Genomic DNA, 18,108 nt, shown 5'->3' on the forward strand with positions numbered 1-18,108 from the left:
ACAGATAACACAATGATGAAGTCATCTGACATTAAGATGCCAGATACGTCAGGAGCAGATAAAATGTTTGTTTTTCAAATGTACAAGGAACCAAAATCCACTCTTTAACACTTCAATTGAGATATGAAGGCAAAAGCAGTTTCAGAACAAAATCCTACTGTAGAAATATCAGGTTTGCTAAAACTTTAAATTTCAGTCCAAGTTAGTGTATTTGAAACAATGAAAAGCTAAGATAATTATAGCATTCATCTGGGATGTGAAAGAATCTGAAATCTCTGCCCAGTCCAAACCAGAACAAGGATATTAATCTGTTCTCCCATAACCAATGCTCCGATCACATGGTAGTTATTCCAGAATAAATACCTCAGTCTCTTCTGTGAGTTGCTCCACTTCATATACATGAAAATTACAGTATTTATTGTACTAGATGTTTACTAATTCTGCAGCCTAACTGCAGCAGGTCAAAACTGCTCCAACCCAGGAAGAAACAAAAAAACTTCTATACCTTACAGTTTTTCAAGAAACAGTTATCTACTTTCCGGTTATTAACTAGAAACCATAATGAAAACCCTGGCAAAGCTGAGGAATGCTGCTTATCTAGTAAACACCTGTAGTGTCAAAATTAAAACCATAAATTTTCAAAATTCCTCAATATACTGATTTTATTTCTTCTTTTGTTATCACAAGTTGTAATGCTAACTGCCAACAGAAAAATTCATTTGGTCAGATTAACATCACATTTTTAAACAACAGAATGTTATACACACCTTGTCAAAATGTAGAATTGTGGATAAACACAATTAATTAACACTAATGAAAAAGATGAACTTGCAGTTCTAGACCACACTTTCAGCAGCTTCCACTTTCCAATTTCAAGTAACTTCATAATAGTCATGGCTAAGGGATTCGTATTTCCCTTAATAATTTGAAACCGGGGGGGAGGGGGGGGGGCGGCGGGGGAAGTGTTTTCTACTGCATGGCTATAATTGATTTTTTTTTTAATTGAATCAAACCTGAAGCACAAAATGCACTTGATAAAAAATCTAAATGCACCTTTGTCTAAATCTGTCTAAAAAGTTACAATGTAGAGATCAAGAGTTCAGAATTTTTAAAAACATGTTCTAAAAATCTTCATATTTTTACCATGGTAATATTCTTTTATCTGTAACAGGCAATTACCTTTATATATATATATCATTTTAGGATCCTTAAAACTGCCAAGCACAACTAAAATTCAACTTATTGCTGTCTGCCTTCTTTTCCTATGCAGAAAGAATTTTTTTGGTCCCATTACAAAAATTTTAAAATTTTTTACTTCTTTTACTTTTTTAAATGACTCTTTAAAATGCACAGACATGGAGAGACGAACCTGCTGCTTGATAAATCATTCCATCCTAGTATTAAATAGTTAAGCTAATGAGCAAGAAAAAGTCCAACTCAATTTCCTTGTATGAATTGTTGGGAATTGCTGGTGTTGGAACAGAAAGAAATTTAAGGCCACGCTGCAAGCAAATCTCCCAAGCAACATCAGGAGGTAATCTTCAGGTTCTCTCTAAAAGCACTGCAGTTGTGTAAATACTGTGACTACTTAAGGACTGAAAGGGCAACAGAGTAAAGGATATACATATTGTAAACGATGTATTTGGTTTCAGTTATTATCACTGCACCTGTGACCTGTTCGGCATTTAGTCAACCACACACCCCTTTGACTGGAAAATATGTTGAAGAAAATAAAACTACTTTTAAACACTTTGCTTAAAATGATGCTGCCTTTCCTCAATGTTCACAAAAATTCTGAATTTGAATTTTAGGTATCTTTAAAATACCTAAAAGTCCCTTTTCAACTAAAGTTCATTAAATACTCATATTTGTATATTCTTAGATAACTGTATCACAATTCCATGACTGTCACCTCCTTGAATACCTCTTACACTAAACAATAAAACTGGTTTAGTATAGTATTATCCTATGAAAGTCAAGAAGTTAAAACTCTCACAGCATTAACTGTTCCACTAACAGCATATATATGTATTACAATTACAGCCAAGTTGTCTATTGAATGTATATCATTTCATACAGAGGGGAAAAAAAAAAATTATTCCCTGATTTTAAAGTCCTTGTACCCTGTCAATAGCTTTTATTTAACGTGATTGACATTAAAATGAAATTGCAAACACTTTAAAATGCTACCATTAAAGCAATTGTTCTGAAATTTATATCACTGAGGCAAACGGGAAGAGAGACCTAATTCTTGCCTTGGTTGCATCTTTTCCTCCATTTCTTTGGCAGGGCAATTTTTTGCTAGTCAAACAAGAGATCCGCATTTGCTAACTACATCTACATATACTCTGAAACATGATTTTATTATAAAAATCATGAAAACATGATCTGCAAGGTAAACTGTACATTTGAAAAATCAAATGCTGTGAGATCATAGTATTCAAAATACATTACATTCAATCCTCAATTGGACCACCAGTTTAAGGACATTGATCAGTTCACGCATCATAAATTCAGAACAGTATTTTTATTTAGTAAATGAAGAGCACTAAAGTACATGATTTTGTAAAATGAATTTTTGTACCAGACAGGAGTGTACCAGGGTACACGGTTAAAATGCAAAAATGTTTTACTACACTGTAAAGCATATGGTGACTACACTATTGCTTTTAGCAAGAGAAATTTTATTCCCTGCCACACGCATCACAGTAAAGTAAGAAACAAATAGAGGAGATGGAAAGAAACAGCTGGAAAAATGTAGAACTTCACTCATTTAATTCACAACAACTAACCCAAGGGCAATAGCTGGCAAGTGTACTACCTACAGTTACGGCACATGCTATGATATGCACTAGACGTTTTCTTCAGTCATGCTGCAATCAACATGTCAAAAAAACTGACATCACAGTTGGGGGTGTCCTGCTATTACAAGAAAGATCTTACCAAAAAAGCATTTATCCAAAATGACAGATTACTGCCGCAAGAAGATTTTTATAAATAGAAATGAGGATTATTCTGCACAGAAGTGAAGACTCCAAAAAGCAACTGTACTTCTACAAATTCAGTAAGAAAGAGTTTTTCCCTAGCAATGCAAACAATTTTCCTTTAATAATAAAAAAAAAAGTTGATACGTGAAATAAGAACAAAATTTTAATTGATGGACTTAATGAATTACAGGCCATTTAGACATAAAAGGTGGATGTAAAGTGTAAGAGTGGGTCTTAAGTTAGCATTATGTGTATGCTACTTAGGCAGGTTTAGAGGCAGTTACAGATTTCTGTCATTTTTGAACCAGTTATTTGCTCCACAAAGTTTACAGATTTTTGGACATGTCTCTGCAGAGCAAAGATAGCTTTTGGACAAGTGATGTTAGCCATGCAGGTGATACGGACATTAATGCAGCAAATAGTTGCACTGGAAAGGAAACTGAATTTCTAGCAATCTCAAAACTTGTCAGTAAGACAAATATAAATGTTTATTAAGGGGCCATGATTCTAGGTCTGAATCAGAACCCTTGTCTAACTCCTGGCTGTGTTGCTGTATTTCACATGAGCACTGGCAGAGTTGCTCCCAGATGAGTTATCACTCCTCTTTACCCAAGGAAGACCTCATGTAATAGTTGATTAATGCAAGCAAGCAAACCAAAAAGAATATAAATCATGACTGAAGAGGCACCCACTGCACCAGGTACTAAAAAGGAAAAGGTGCTAGTTACCAAGTACCCAGGTACACGAGTAATGGAGCACTATGCACAATGGCAAGCTACCTTGTGCTAGAAAAGCCAAAACATTCTGAAGCAGGAGAGAATGGTGTTCTAGACCATGCCTAACTTGAAACACAAGGCAGCACTAGCTTACACTCTGAAAGAGGGTAACAGATTCTTGCCAACAACTATGCCAGCATGCAGCCACTCAGGGATGCCAACTGGAAGGTTCACCTTCACATGAAGGGGCCGCACTACTATGTGGCACCTGCCCTTTGACCAGTAGGTACAAGTAGATCAAAAGCCCCCACTCAAGGAAGGAAGGGAGCCCTGTTGTCCAGAAGAAATAGGCTCGACTCAAGGGCAGCATTTTCATGGCTAGTGAGTAACTTCACATTAAATACAGAGACAGCCACCATAGAAAAGCCTTTTCCAGTCACCTGAAAGGTTCTATGGTAGACTGAAACTTCCACTTCAGCAGAGCACAAAGGCACAAGCCAGCGGTGCAAGATCCCTTCCTGTGAAGTAAAACAGTTTCTGTAATAATCTACAAGAAAGAAAAATTAAGGTCTTCAGGGACAGAACAATCAAATCACCAATATCATCATTATGTGGGTCCCTGGGTGGGGCACCAGTAGGGTGTGAAAACAGTGTACTTCCTTCCAAATAAATATCTACAATGCTATAGAAAAGCAGAGAAAACATATTTATAATACAAGTTGAAAATGCATACGAAAACTATGAAGAGAAACCCTGCAGTATTCCAGCAGCTTTCTTTGGATGTTTCAGGATAATAGGCATCTTGGGTTTGAGATTCTAGGGAAAAGACAACTGCTAAATATCAAAATTACTTCACAGGAAATGAGCGTATTATTCTTCCCAACTGCAGGCAAACACAGGTAAACATCACTGCATCGATTTCTATCTGATTCATAAATAGAAGCCTCTTCACTGAATACTGTGCTAGAAACTGCATTTTCTGAAAAACCCAGCAGCTCAAATATTAGAACAAATTTCAAGACACAGCATGGTGCCTGCAGTCACAGCAATCTACCTACTAAAGGAAACCTGCAAAAATAAGAACAAATTCTCAGATTCCAGTATGTTTACAAAACAGACTCACTTATTACTGGAACTTATTTTTCAAATCACAAAGCAGCTGCGTATAAGAGCACAATACAACCTATGTCCATGATCTGAGCACGCAGTTAAAAGCTAAGATTAAAGCTAATGATATTAAGAGTAAACCTTCCTATACTAACATTAAAAAAATAATTCTGAAGGTTATAAGCCATGTTTATATGATAAGACAGTAATTCTCTCTTTAACTACTTCTTAATGTATTTTTAGAAATCACCCAAGTTGAATGATGAAGCCAACAGGAACTAAAAGTAATTGTTACATCACATTTTAGTTTCAACTGCAACTTCCTTATAATAGTCTGTGTCTTCATTACTCATGCATTCAGAAGTAATACAATGAATCAATGACCACCAGTCAGGAGTGCAGAAACCTCCAAGTTACTGAACATGTAACTTGAACATATACAGTGAACATGCAAGATCACTGAATCAAACTAAAGCTTCAAAAGTTCCACGTTTTTTTATAGAATTCTGCTTTGCTGCAAGCAATTATTTAAACAAATTATTGAGAAAAGCTCCAATTTAAAATAGTACCTGCTATTACCATTGAAATACCAAAATACAGAAAAAAACCCACCAAAATAAATGCTCATTTCTACTTAAAACTATATTCATGTCTTTACAAATTGATATACATATCTAGGAATGAAACATACACTCAAAACATCAAGTAGACTTCCAAATTGCATTTAAGTACTTATTATTAAAATACACTGTAAAGAGCCAAACATTCAACTGTAAGTGTGAAAAATTAACCAACATCCATAGTCAATTAGCTTGTACATACTGTAGAACTTATGAGAACAAACTAGCAATTTAAATTTTCTGAATTCATCCATTTTACTTTGTTGCAGTAACAACAAAATATACATACATTGTACTCTCTGTATCACTGACAGTATAGGGAATCTTTGTCTATAACGATTTAAAAAAGAAGAATGGCAACAATGACTCTTAGGCAGATCTTCAGCTATGAGAATTCAAGTGAGTTTTGAACCATAGAACTATTTCCTGTGGAGGAAAACCATCTATAATCTTACTTCTTGTAGGGACAAAAGTTTAGTAAACTAAACAAAATGAGGAAGTGTTATTTTGGTGATTTTTAAGGCACTCCATAGGAATAAAACCAAATTTGCCATCATTTTATTCCAAAAAGGCAGATAATTTTTCTAACGTAACTAGCTGTACAATTACTAAATAAATCTTACAGAAGAATTTTCAGGGAGCTCCAGAGCTTTAGAGTTTAGACGTGTTGACTGTATGAAACGTTTGGAGAGTTCTCAAATAGGCACTTACAACTATCAGCACGAGGCATTTTCATTCAGGTTTTCTTTTCTCATTAGTTAGTTAGGCTATGCTATGGTAAAAAAAATAATCTATCAAGATTCTATAAAACTAACTTTTAGTAGCTTACTGCATCTCAAATTGTACATGCTCTGCACGTTATTTCCAAAAACTTCATGGACACAGAGGAAGGAATTCTGCAAGAGTACCAAGACACCTAAATTTAGAAGTCTAACACTTGTAATGCCCTCAAAGGCACCTAGAGTGTGATCCAGCTCATCATAAATTAGATCAACTAAAAACTTCTCTCTAAGCTCCATTGACAGTACTGATCAGCTCTTCAAAGGACTGCAAGAAGATTTCAGGAGTTCCATGTTGACACTTAACATAATGCACCACAATGCACAAAATGGAAATTCCATCCTCAGTTTCCTAACTGATGTTAAGCAAAGAACTGAATTACAGTTCAGTGCATAAAAAATACTGTTGTGAAACAATTTTCAGTCTAGTATAAGGAAACAAAAGGGGAATAGGGTATTAATAAAAGAACTTCCAGCCTGAAAAGGCATGCTAAACAGCTCCAAAAAATTTTAAGAGAGTCATATAAATTAAATAAATGCCTTCCATGCTTTTGAAGAATGAAAGCCTACTTTCTTTAAATTTCAAGGATTGAAATAGCATATCTCATTTTCCTGGGAAACCTTTAAAAAAAAAGTAAAGCTCTAAAAAGGTACAGGATATCAGAAATGCTAAAAAAAAAAAAAAAAAAGAAAAGAATAAGGTATGTCTCCTTGTGTTAGTATCTACCCTACCTTCCATCCTTAAGAGAAAGAGCAGCAATACACAATACAGACTCATCTTTCATACATGGCTGTTAAAATTCCATATGCTCACCTAAGAATTATTCCAGAAATGTTTCTTTAAAGCCAGACCTCCTACATTTGTAACATACACACAGATTAGATTTTGAAGGAATTAGCAAAACAACGATTTGAGTATGCTTTAACTTTAAAATTTCTCCATTTCAAATTGTCAGTGAAAATCATGAGAAAACCCAAGACTAGCTATTTTCACTTGTAACTAAATGCCACAGACAATTCCTGTTGTTGCTCCTCCCCTTCTCTCTTCCTTTTTGATGCAGCAAAAATATATGTAAAAAAACCTTTCCTTTTAGAAGGCCTCCCATTCTCATGATCTTGTAGCCCAGTTATGCAATCAAATTCATATACTGAAACAGATAAGACAAGAATACATTTGATATAATATCCTAAAGCCCTGCAAATACAATGTATAGCTCCAATACTTCCAGACTGTAATTCATTATATAGGTATCTGTAGACCACATCCAGTCCTGTAATTGCTTATATTTGTTTTGCTAAAGTAGAAAATGGATGTTTCACAGCTAAAAATGATTCATGTAGTATTACAAAAAAAAAGGCTTTGTTTTTTTTGAAGACAGCAAGTCAAAATTTTATTAAAAGCAAAGTATATGCTTTCCTCCCACAATGAGAATGAAGGGTTGTATTACCTTCATGCACTGTTATTCCACAGTTGTCACACTGGATTATTTCATCAGCATCTTCACTGTTATCGCCAAGACAAACGCAACAAATCAAAATATGGTCCATTTTCTGCGAACTCCAATTTTGAGACTTCTCAAGGATCAGTGAATCCTAATATTGAAAAATGAAGACACATGGATTATGCCAGGAACTTCAGTTTTATTTAAAACAAACACAAGATCTGTTATTTGTCCAAATTTTGAACAACAAACAAAAAAAGATGGAAAATTATTTTCACAAGACTAAAAGCTTCTTTGTTGTCAAGACATTAAAAAACTTTATACATAAATGTAAGAACTGGGAGAAAGGATGGATACAATCTGATCTCAGTATACCTACAGATCTGTTAATATCCAAAGGCCAGAGAAGGGTCTTATTTCCTCAGACAGAAACATACATGTCTTTAAACCATTTATGTTCTACAAAAAGGAAAACACACCTTAGAAACCATTCAAAAGCAAAAAAAAACCCAAAAACCCAACAACCACCAAGGCCAAAGATGATCTTCAAATGTCCCAATATTCAGAAAAGTTGCTTAATTTTCCTCAATTTGCGCCTTCCAAAAATAAGTCACATGGATCTGAAAAATCTGAAAACAAGCTACTAACAGAAGCCTGCCAAGTTTTCACCTACATAAAATACAACAGATTTTCAACTCAATTCTGGGTTTTTTGTAATGCAAATTTACATGTCTTTATGCAAAACCATACGAATTATTAAAACTGTAACAACTTATTTCTTGTGATTATATACAGGAGTAATGATCTGCAGAACAAGTACATTGCTCTGCTTTGGCAGCCTTCAACATGAACTACATCACCAAAGAAGAATGTGGCTTTTAATAGGGAATTTCTCTAAGGAAACACAGAAAAGTGTTTCACAAACCAAATAAATCTATATGTAAATTTAAGTATTTTCAGAAACACCACTGAGGTTTCTTATTATTTTCATTGAGATACAGCCACTGTCTCTTCTGCAAAGTTTCACGGCTTCCATATATTTTCTTTTATTTTTATACTAAAAGCGAACACTGAGCTTAAACTACTTTCACTGGTGATAGGAAGGCATATAGGGAAGCGTGAAATCAGGCATACTAGTGAAAAATAATCATTGCAGTATAAAGAAATAGTAATATTTTTAGAGCAGAGGCTAACAGTTCAAGCCTAAATGGCATCCATTCAAAGGGTCAGAGATCTCAGAATATTCCAAAACTGCTGTGGTATCCTACGAGGAAAAAAAAAAAAAAAAAACCTAACTAAATTAAGGTCGAAGATGCACTCTCAAGCATGTTTTTCTCATTCTAACCCCCCCATTTATGCCATAAAACACAGAACCAATACTATGCCTGTGTAGCATAAGCAGATAAAAATATCAGGAATGCTACTTCAAGTGGATGTTCTTCCTCAACGTTCTTCTATTCTCACATCAATTTATGGAATTATTTCATGATAGGCTCTCAATCTGTTATAGTAAGTCTCTACGCTGATTTTTCAGTAAATCATTTGCAAAGTTTCTTTGTACTTTAGGTTTATCTGGGCAGGTATTTAGAGGGTACAGCAAGATAAAGGGGTAAAAAAACCTTACCACCTACAGCTGGGCTCAAATACTTTACCTGAATTAACAGAAGTGGCTTCTTACAATGTTTTTGACCCAGGAAAGGTCAAACACATACTTATAGCTTAGGAAACGCTTCTGGATCTCCCATCCATTTTCTCTAAACAATGTAAGGAAACATGATGTATAAAAGAACAAAACACTCATCTAGAACTGAAAATGAAAGATTATACCACCATTTACATGGTCATGCTAGCTTACAGGAAGGCAACTAACGTGAAAAATACAAGATTCTCTACTACAGAGACCAGACTTATGGAGCATTTCTTCCAATATCCTCCTTTTAGGACAAAGTTGCAAAGCATTTTGAGGAAAGCAAGAAACCTGCACATTTTTTTCAAAAATACTGTGCCCCATCATAATTCAAAATACCCATGTGTAGCTTACCATTCAAATTATAGACAGGAAAATGGCATTACAGTGCCTAACTCTGGCAGATTAATTGTGCAACGTCATAGGCTTCTCAGATGCACCTCACAACTCTACAGCAGTCAGCTTTTTCTGACAATACCTTCAACTTTAACTGTTACTTGTCTTCACTAAGAGAAGTGTAAAAGAAGTCGGCTACTTCTACAGTTACAGAAGCCCAAGGTCTGGTAATGAAAAAAAAAAGAAGAAAAAAAACCAAGAAACCAAAAAACAAACTATTACTTTAAATTAAATAAACAAAGTTGCACTGTAAAAGCCACACTGAAATAAGGCTAGCTATTTAGGCAGTGCGAACATATGCAAACATGGGGAAAAAAAAAAAAATGGAAGGGCAACAAATTTGGATCTAATGTTAGGATCCCCATCCATTATTGTTTGCCTTGTGTGAAGACAGCCAACAGGTCAAACAGGACAGTAGAGTAAGTATTTCTATGCAGACATGGAAAGGGAGTGATCTGAACATGCTGCCCTCCCTTACTCAGTCCATGTAAGCACCTGAAAGACCCTATCCCAGAAGCTGACCCTACTTGTCTAAAGCATGGGAACTTCTACATAGAGGTGATGACTGCTGCCAACTCCTGAACAAGTCCTGTTCCCTACCCAAGTGAGAGAAAGGATTTTAGCTGAATCACTACATAATTTCCATTTCTGTGGTGTTAATGAAGAAAGTGAGCATTTCAAACTATATGCCTATATACTTCGAAGTTTAAAGGAATAATTAAAAAAAAACACACAACCACACTGAGAACAGAAGAATCCCATAAAGTGGTAGCAATTATAAAAACAGAAAAGCACCATTTATCTACTAATGATGCCTGACCCTAGAAAAGAAATCTAAGTTTACATTCTGTGCTTAATACAGCAGAAAAGCACATAGTATTTCATTACAGCACAGGTTAAAATAGTGTATATGCAAACCTCAAAATATTTTTGTAAATTGTAGAAAAATAAAATAAAAATCACACAGAAAAAAACCCCAACAAATAACCCACTCCAACACCCACCCCCAAAAAGTAAATAAAGGAAGAATGCATATTAAGGATATGACAACATGTTCAGAGTTAATTACTTGAACATTATTTCATAAATTAATTATACATTCAGACATTTGGCTTTTTAAGAACTTAACTTCTGTAGTGTAATGAGATTTTGTGAGATTTGTCTACTAGACAAGACTTTTTACTTTTTTTTAAAACTATTTTAAAATATTGTAGTAGTGGAAAGAATACTGCTATACTCACACAGTTGAGTATCAACCTAAAAATTAATCTATAATCCACTCTAAGATACTCACTGTTGAAAGATTCCTTGTTACAGTCCTGTTCATAATCAGTACTTTGCTTTACATGCAGTAAAGACAAATTATCAGGTACAAAATTATAATTTGAACTTCAAATTTTCAAACTTTGTTTTTATCTTTTGATCAATGTCCTAAATCCAAGGCAAGAACAGAATCTGAGGTCCATGCATATTAAGAAACTTCGCAAAAGACACATCAGAAAGCGCTCTGGATTTCTGAAACAGGCCTAACTTTTCAAGCCAATAGAAATTATGGACATATTCAAGAACACATCCCTAAGAATGAAGACTCACACCCCCATTCTGATATAGGAAACGCTGAAAGAAAATTGCCTATCTCTGTTTGAAGCTCTGATCATCAGGACTGGCAGAACACTTTCAGCTCCTGAGCCAAGAGAATACGGGTAACAATACTAGAATTACAGAGCTAGACAGTAAAAGAAGATGCCTCTGCAAAATTTTTTTTTAAAACCCAACAGATTTATATTTTTTTCCAGTCACAATTATTCCTAGTAATTAAAACAGCACAGTTCATTTGTAATCATATATATGTGTACATATATATATAAAATAAATAACAAAGTATCTGAAACAGAGACAACTGATTCCTCTGAATAATGTTTGGCTTCCTGCCATTTTACACATTAAAATAAAGATTAAATGGAACAGCAAAACTTTAAATAGTGTCATACCACTAGCATTTTTCAAATGTTATATTGACATTGCAATTATTTCCTGAAAATAGAATGCAGATTTTACAGCAACTCTTTTTACTTTGTTCAGAATTTTGCTACTGCAGGATATGAAGTCAACCACCTTGACAACCTAATATCTTAATTCTTCCACAGGCACAACCTTCAAGGCAACTGTAATTGTGCACAGGGGAAAAAAATGGCATTACCAAACACTTGGATAATTTTCATATTCTGCAATCAGAAGATATTTAATATAATATTAGTTCCCAAATGTGTTTTAGTACTGTAAGAAATTACTTCATTTGTGAGCATTAAAAGCAAGCCCAACATAAATTATCACAATTATCCTATTTGATTTTAAACCCAGCGTGCACATTTCTTAACTTAGGATTCTTCCGTCAGTGAATACTTAGTGTTCAGACTTTGCTGTTTGTCACAAAAGAAGGGCTAAGATAAAGAAAAATCTATCATTTAGCTATATTATGAATATGTCACAGATGCTTTTAACTTTTACGACATTACAGATATGCAACATTTACGCTAAAAGAGAACTCAGTCTCACTAATACATGTTGATTTGCATATTGGACCTCCTATTTGTGTTAAAACTAATCCAACCCCCTCTAAAGCCAAGAGAAGTCTCTCTATTGCCTTTAGTGGCATTAGATTGGCCAAATGGTCCAAGCAAGATTACTCAATATGCAGTGCTGATTTAGCACGATTTCGCTGCTTTGCTTATCCCTGTAAACACAATTCCAGCCAATCAGTTTAACCTTTCAAATTAACAGAATAGCTACTGGGGAGTAGTTTCCATTTTGTCAACAGATATATTATAGAAAGTTGGTTGCACTACCTCATTACTCTTGCTTTGTGAAAGAGCCAGGCTATCATTTGTCAATTCCTCATCATCTGCATTATTCCTGTTAAGAACTTTACTCTTCTTCTTCTTTGATCCTCCATCACTAGCCGTGCTGCTATTATCTTCTTCATTACCTTCCTCATCATTGTCATCCTCATCACTTCCGCTCCCATCATCTTCATCGTCCTCGTTATCTCCATCACTCCCCTCTTTTCGCAGTGCGTTTTTTCCTTTTTTTTTCTCAGCAGTAGGCCGCCAGTCATTGTCATCTTCACTATCATAGTCATCCATATCATTTAGTTCTTCCATTGACACAAAATCCAACAAAGGTCGGTTCCTGCGCAAATTCCATTTTTTTGGCTCATTTGTTTGCTCATCAGCCACAGCATCAGGTTCAGCTGCTTTCTCCTTCTCTTTCTTCTTTTTTGGCTTTTCTTCTTCATCTTCTTGCTCTTTCTTTTCAGTTTTAATTACCTCTTTATCTGCTGTTGGCACTTCTTCTTCAGTGGAGCTTTTTGGCTGTTGTTCTTCTACTTTCTCTTCTGCCGGTTCCTCCTCCAAGATATTTTCTTCTGATTCAGAACAGGAACCTTCACCACTGTCCTTTGATGCATCTTCACTCCCATGACCACTTCCTTCAGAATCTGTTGAGCATATGAAAATTTAAAAAAAGTTCCGACACAAATGTACCCCCAAAAATAAAATCTGTTGAAGCAAGTTGCTAAACAAAAGAATGATGCATGTTCCTCCCTCATAAGGTATTCCACCTATTTTTTCAGCTGGTGTCCAAATACTGCTATTTCGAGTGGTATGTTGAGAATCTGTTAAACATGAGTGCATTTTAAGATGGCAAAAAAAAGATGGCAGAATTTATTAAATGAAGGTTAAATGTTCCTTTGAACTGCAGCTCATATTAACAATAAGCAGTAGCACAGAATAATTTCCATGTGAAGTCACATCTTAAAGTAAGAGCATTCCAGTTTTTAATTTTTGGAGTTGCTTTCTAAATCTTCAAAATAAAATAGCTATCCAATAGAAGAGGTTTGAAATTACAAAATGAAGAGTTTATGTAACAAGTACTACCAATAGTATGAATAATCCCACACCTTCATTTTTAATATACGTTTGTCTTTCTAGATTTGGGGGCTCTTTTAATTTTTCATTTCACTTATTAATCCCACATAAACTACGACTCATTCAGTGTTGCAGCTGCACAACAAATGCACAAATTCTAACCTTATACCACTCACAAGGTAGGTACTGTTCTATATGTAGTCACTATTTCCATTAACACCGGCCAATCTGTGCAATAGAAAAGAGCAGAAGAGGATTTGTATGAAAAAACCATTACAAAAATAAGGCATCTGTACTATTAAGTACATGCAAAAAAATATTGAAAAAAATGGCAAGTGAACTTGTTAAATTTTATAAACCTCATCCACCTTTACTATCTTTCAACTTATATTCACCTACCACCTTTCATTTACAGTATTAGTTTTAATGATGAAAACCTCTGAAATATTTTTTAAAATTAACAAGAAAATACAAGGTTGCTTGATCCAACACAGGGATCAGTAAGGCTATGCCTAGTTTTCATTTTGTCCAGAGCCATCACCAAGTTCTTGAAGCACACTGTCACATAGATATAAAGAAGAAACACGTTCAGACTTGAAAATTTTTTAAAAAATTCTTAATTCAGTCACCACACAAAACCCCACAACTCTTTTACCTTACATAAAGAATTTCTTTGGACATCCATCTCTGTACACAGCCAAATAAACAATGGGGCCAGTGTGCTACACACTTCACATGACATTTATTTCCATCCCACAGAACACTATGACTAGCCAGTAACTCACTTGCTACTTTGACATAATGGTCAGTTTTGTCTTTCTCTGCGTATACCTGTATGTGGAAGTATCTGATGAGGAGACCACATAATTATCCACAAAAAAATAAATCCATCACCACTACTACTACTGATGAGGACAGTAAAGTTAACAGCCCTCTTACAAGCTAATAGAAAGTAAAAGTTTCCTGCAAATGTTCTAAACTTTATAGAGCCAGGGGGAGGGGGAGAGGGGGGGAGGGGAGAGAGAATGCAGTAACATAAGTTACTGTACAGTCTTTTGAGAAGACAGTAAATCAGTCATTTCCCTACGCCTACCGGCCTTAATGGTAGTAAAGGAAGTACAACATCATTCACTGAAGTTTTGAAATATCAGAACACTCTTCAGGCATGCCTAGGAAATAAAAACAAGTATTAACTACTATGCAAACTGAAAAATTCTTTTAACATTACAGTAGCTTTGTTTGGATATGTATTCATAGGCCTGTTACACGGGGTCCAGAGAAAGGCCACGAAAATGGACAGATAGCTGAAACACCTTTCCTATGAAGAAAGGCTGAGAGACTTGGGTTGTTCTGCTTATTGAAGACAAGACTCCGGGGAGACCTTATCACAGCCTTATGGTATATAAAGAAGGCTTATAAGAAAGAGACTTTCTACCAAGGCCTGTACTGACAGATAAAGGAGGACCGGTTTTAACATGAAAGACGGCAAGGTTTAGATTGTACACAAGGAAGAAACCTTTTACAATAAGAGTGGTGAAACCCTGGAAGAGGTTGCCCAGAGACAATGTGGATTCCCTATCACTAGGAGCGTTCAAGATCAGGTTGGATGGGGCTTTGAGCAACCTGATCTAGTGACAGATGTTCCAGTTCACAGCAGGGGCTTGGCCTAGATGATCTTTAAAGGTCCTTTGCAACCAAAACTATTCTGTCTGAATCTGGTGTCACTGGCAGAATTTTGGGGGTCTTGATTGTGGGTCAGCAGGCGTGTTGGCAAGAGACAGGGTACACTTGCCTCAAAGCATGAAAAGGATCTTTGCACACAAGATAGCAGGGCTCACTGAAAGAGTTTTAAATTCGATTTGAAGGGGGAAAGTAATAAAACCTGGGAGCAGCATGCCAGTGTTTGAGGGACAGTGTGCCAGCAAGGTCCTTCTGTCTGCCATCTCTGGAGGTAGGGAATGAAGATCCATGTGGCAGCAAAGACGCAAAGGTTATTGATGTGTTAGAAACCATGGAAGTGCCGGAGAACGGTCACACAGCAATTAGGGCTTCTACATCCAAAAAAGGCGGTGGGATCAGTAGCCCAGCTGACGTGCATCAACACCATTGAGCAACAAGCAGGACATGGAAGCCATTGTGCAGCAGGGAAACCACGACAGTCGCCATCACAGACACACTGTGGGATGACTCGCACAACTGGAGTGCTGCAATGGATGGCTATAAACTCCTCAGGAGGCACAAGCAAGGAAGGAAAGGCGGTGGGGTAACCCCCTACGTTAGAGAGTATTTTGATTGTCTAGAGTTTAATGATGGTGACGACAGGGCTGAGTGTTTGTGGGTAAGAATCAAGTGGAAGGCCAACAAGGCAGATATCCTGGTGGGCATCTGTTATAGATCACCCAACCAGGATGAAGAGGCAGATGAAACAGTCTATAAGCAGCTGGGAGAAGTCTCACAGTTGCTAGCCCTTGTTCTCATGGGGCACCTCAACTTACCAGGCGTCTGCTGGAAATGCAATACAGCGGAGAGGAAACAGCCTAGGAGGTTCCTGGAATGTGTGGAACATACCTTCTTGACAGAGCTGGTGAGAAGCCAACTAGGGAAGGCGCCTCGCTGGACCTGCTGTTTGTGAACAGAGAAGGACACGTAGGTGATATGATGGTTGGAGGTTGTCTTAGGCACAGCGACCACAAAATTATAGTTTTCAGTTTTCAAAGTAAGGATGGGGGTCAGCAGAACCGCTACCTTGGATTTCCAGAGGGCCAACTTTGGCCTGTTTAACAGCCTGGTTGACAGAGTCCTTTGGGACACAGTTCTGAAGGGCAAAAGAGTCCAAGCAGGGTGGACATTCTTCAAGAAGAAAATCTTAAAGGCAGGCCATTCCCATGTGCCAAAAGACAAGCTGGCAGGGAAGAAGACCAGCCTGGTTGAACAGAGAGCTTTGGCAGGAACTCAGGAAACAACAGGAGAGTTTATGACTTTTGGAAGAAGGGGCAGGCAACTCCAGAGTACTACAAGGATGTCTTAAGGTTACATAGGGAGAAAATTAGAAGGGACAAAGCCCAACTAGAACTTAATCTGGCTACTGCCATAAAAGACAATATGTTACTACAAATACATTAGCAACAAAAGGAGTGCCAAGGAGACCCTCCATCCTTTATTGAATGTGGGAGGAAACAGTGACAAAGAATGAGGAAAAGGCTGAGGAACTTAATACCACCTTTGCCTCAGTCTCAACAGTAAGATCAGCTGTTCCCTGGCTACCCAGCCCCCTGAGCTGGAAGACAGGGATGGGGAGCAGAATGAAGCCTCCATAATCCAAGGGGAAATGACTAGCAACCTGCTGCACCACTAAGACACACACAAGCCTATGGGACCAGATAGAATCCACCCAGGGGTACTGAGGGAGCTGGTGGAAGTGCTCACCTGTTGCAGCAAAAACAAACTAGAAGGCTGCAACAAGGGTTTCACCATCAGTCAGATCCCACTACCTGTGCTGTTTCTTCTTCCTCCAGAGATCAGACCACACTGCTCCTCCTACACCCAACCACCTCTCCCACAATCCTAAGTGTTATTAAACTACTTATCAGAACAAGCCACAGCTGCACATCATCCATCTCAATCAACCCACTGCCTTTGAGGCAAGGCCACAGCTGCATATTATCAATGCCAATCAACCCACTGCCTTCATTCCTCTACAATTCCCCCATTTTGTTTTTAACCAAAAAGGCCATGTCTATCATCCATTGTAGGGCCCTTGGCAGGATGTGTGGAAAGGCTGTTCAGGTTGAGTTAAGAAGGCACAAAGCTGCACCTGATTCAGGCTCCACATCACACACTAAGCCACTTTCTGTCATTTATCAACAGTCCTGGGTAACTAGCGGCGTCCCAGAAGACTGGAAGTTAGCCAATGTGATGCCCATCTACAAGAAGGGCTGGAAGGAGGATCTGGGGAACTACAGGCCTGTCAGCCTGACCTCGGTGCCGGGGAAGGTTACAGAGCAAACAATCCAGAGCGCAATCACACAGCACATACAGGACAACCAGGTGATCAGGCCAAGTTAGTACAGTTTTATGAAAGGCAAGTCCTGCTTGACTAACCTGACCTCATTCTAAGACAAGGTGTCCTGCCTAGTGGATGAGGAGGGAAAGGTTGTGGATGTTGTCTACCTAGGCTTTAGCAAAGCCTTTGACACCATTTCCAGAACAGCATTCTCCTGGAGAAACTGGCTGCTCACAGTTTGGATGGGTACTCTTTGCTGGTTTACAAACTGGCTGGATGGCCAAGCACAAAGAGGGGTGGTGAACAGAGATACATCCAGTTGGTGGCCAGTCACAAGTGGTGTTCCCAGGGCTCAGTACTAGGGCCAGTTCTGTTTAACATCTTTATCAATAGTGTGGACAAGGGGACTGAGTGCACCCACAGTAAGACTGCTGACAACACCAAG

The 18,108-nt window shown here is 37.2% G+C and overlaps 1 protein-coding gene across 13 annotated transcripts in view; it reads right to left on the reverse strand.

The window, feature by feature from the left end:
• PHF14 (PHD finger protein 14) overlaps nucleotides 1-18,108 on the reverse strand; it is a 165,982-nt gene that overhangs the window by 137,974 nt on the left and 9,900 nt on the right. For all 13 annotated transcript variants that reach the window (XM_040589125.1, XM_040589119.1, XM_040589120.1 and 10 more), the window contains exons 3-4: nucleotides 12,581-13,230; nucleotides 7,658-7,802 (exon numbers count right to left, since the gene is read on the reverse strand). In XM_040589125.1, coding sequence (XP_040445059.1) covers nucleotides 7,658-7,802; nucleotides 12,581-13,230 — 795 coding nt within the window. The remainder of the gene's footprint in view (nucleotides 1-7,657; nucleotides 7,803-12,580; nucleotides 13,231-18,108) is intronic.

This window comes from Falco naumanni, chromosome 4 (assembly GCF_017639655.2).
Source record: "Falco naumanni isolate bFalNau1 chromosome 4, bFalNau1.pat, whole genome shotgun sequence".
Taxonomy (NCBI): domain Eukaryota; kingdom Metazoa; phylum Chordata; class Aves; order Falconiformes; family Falconidae; genus Falco; species Falco naumanni.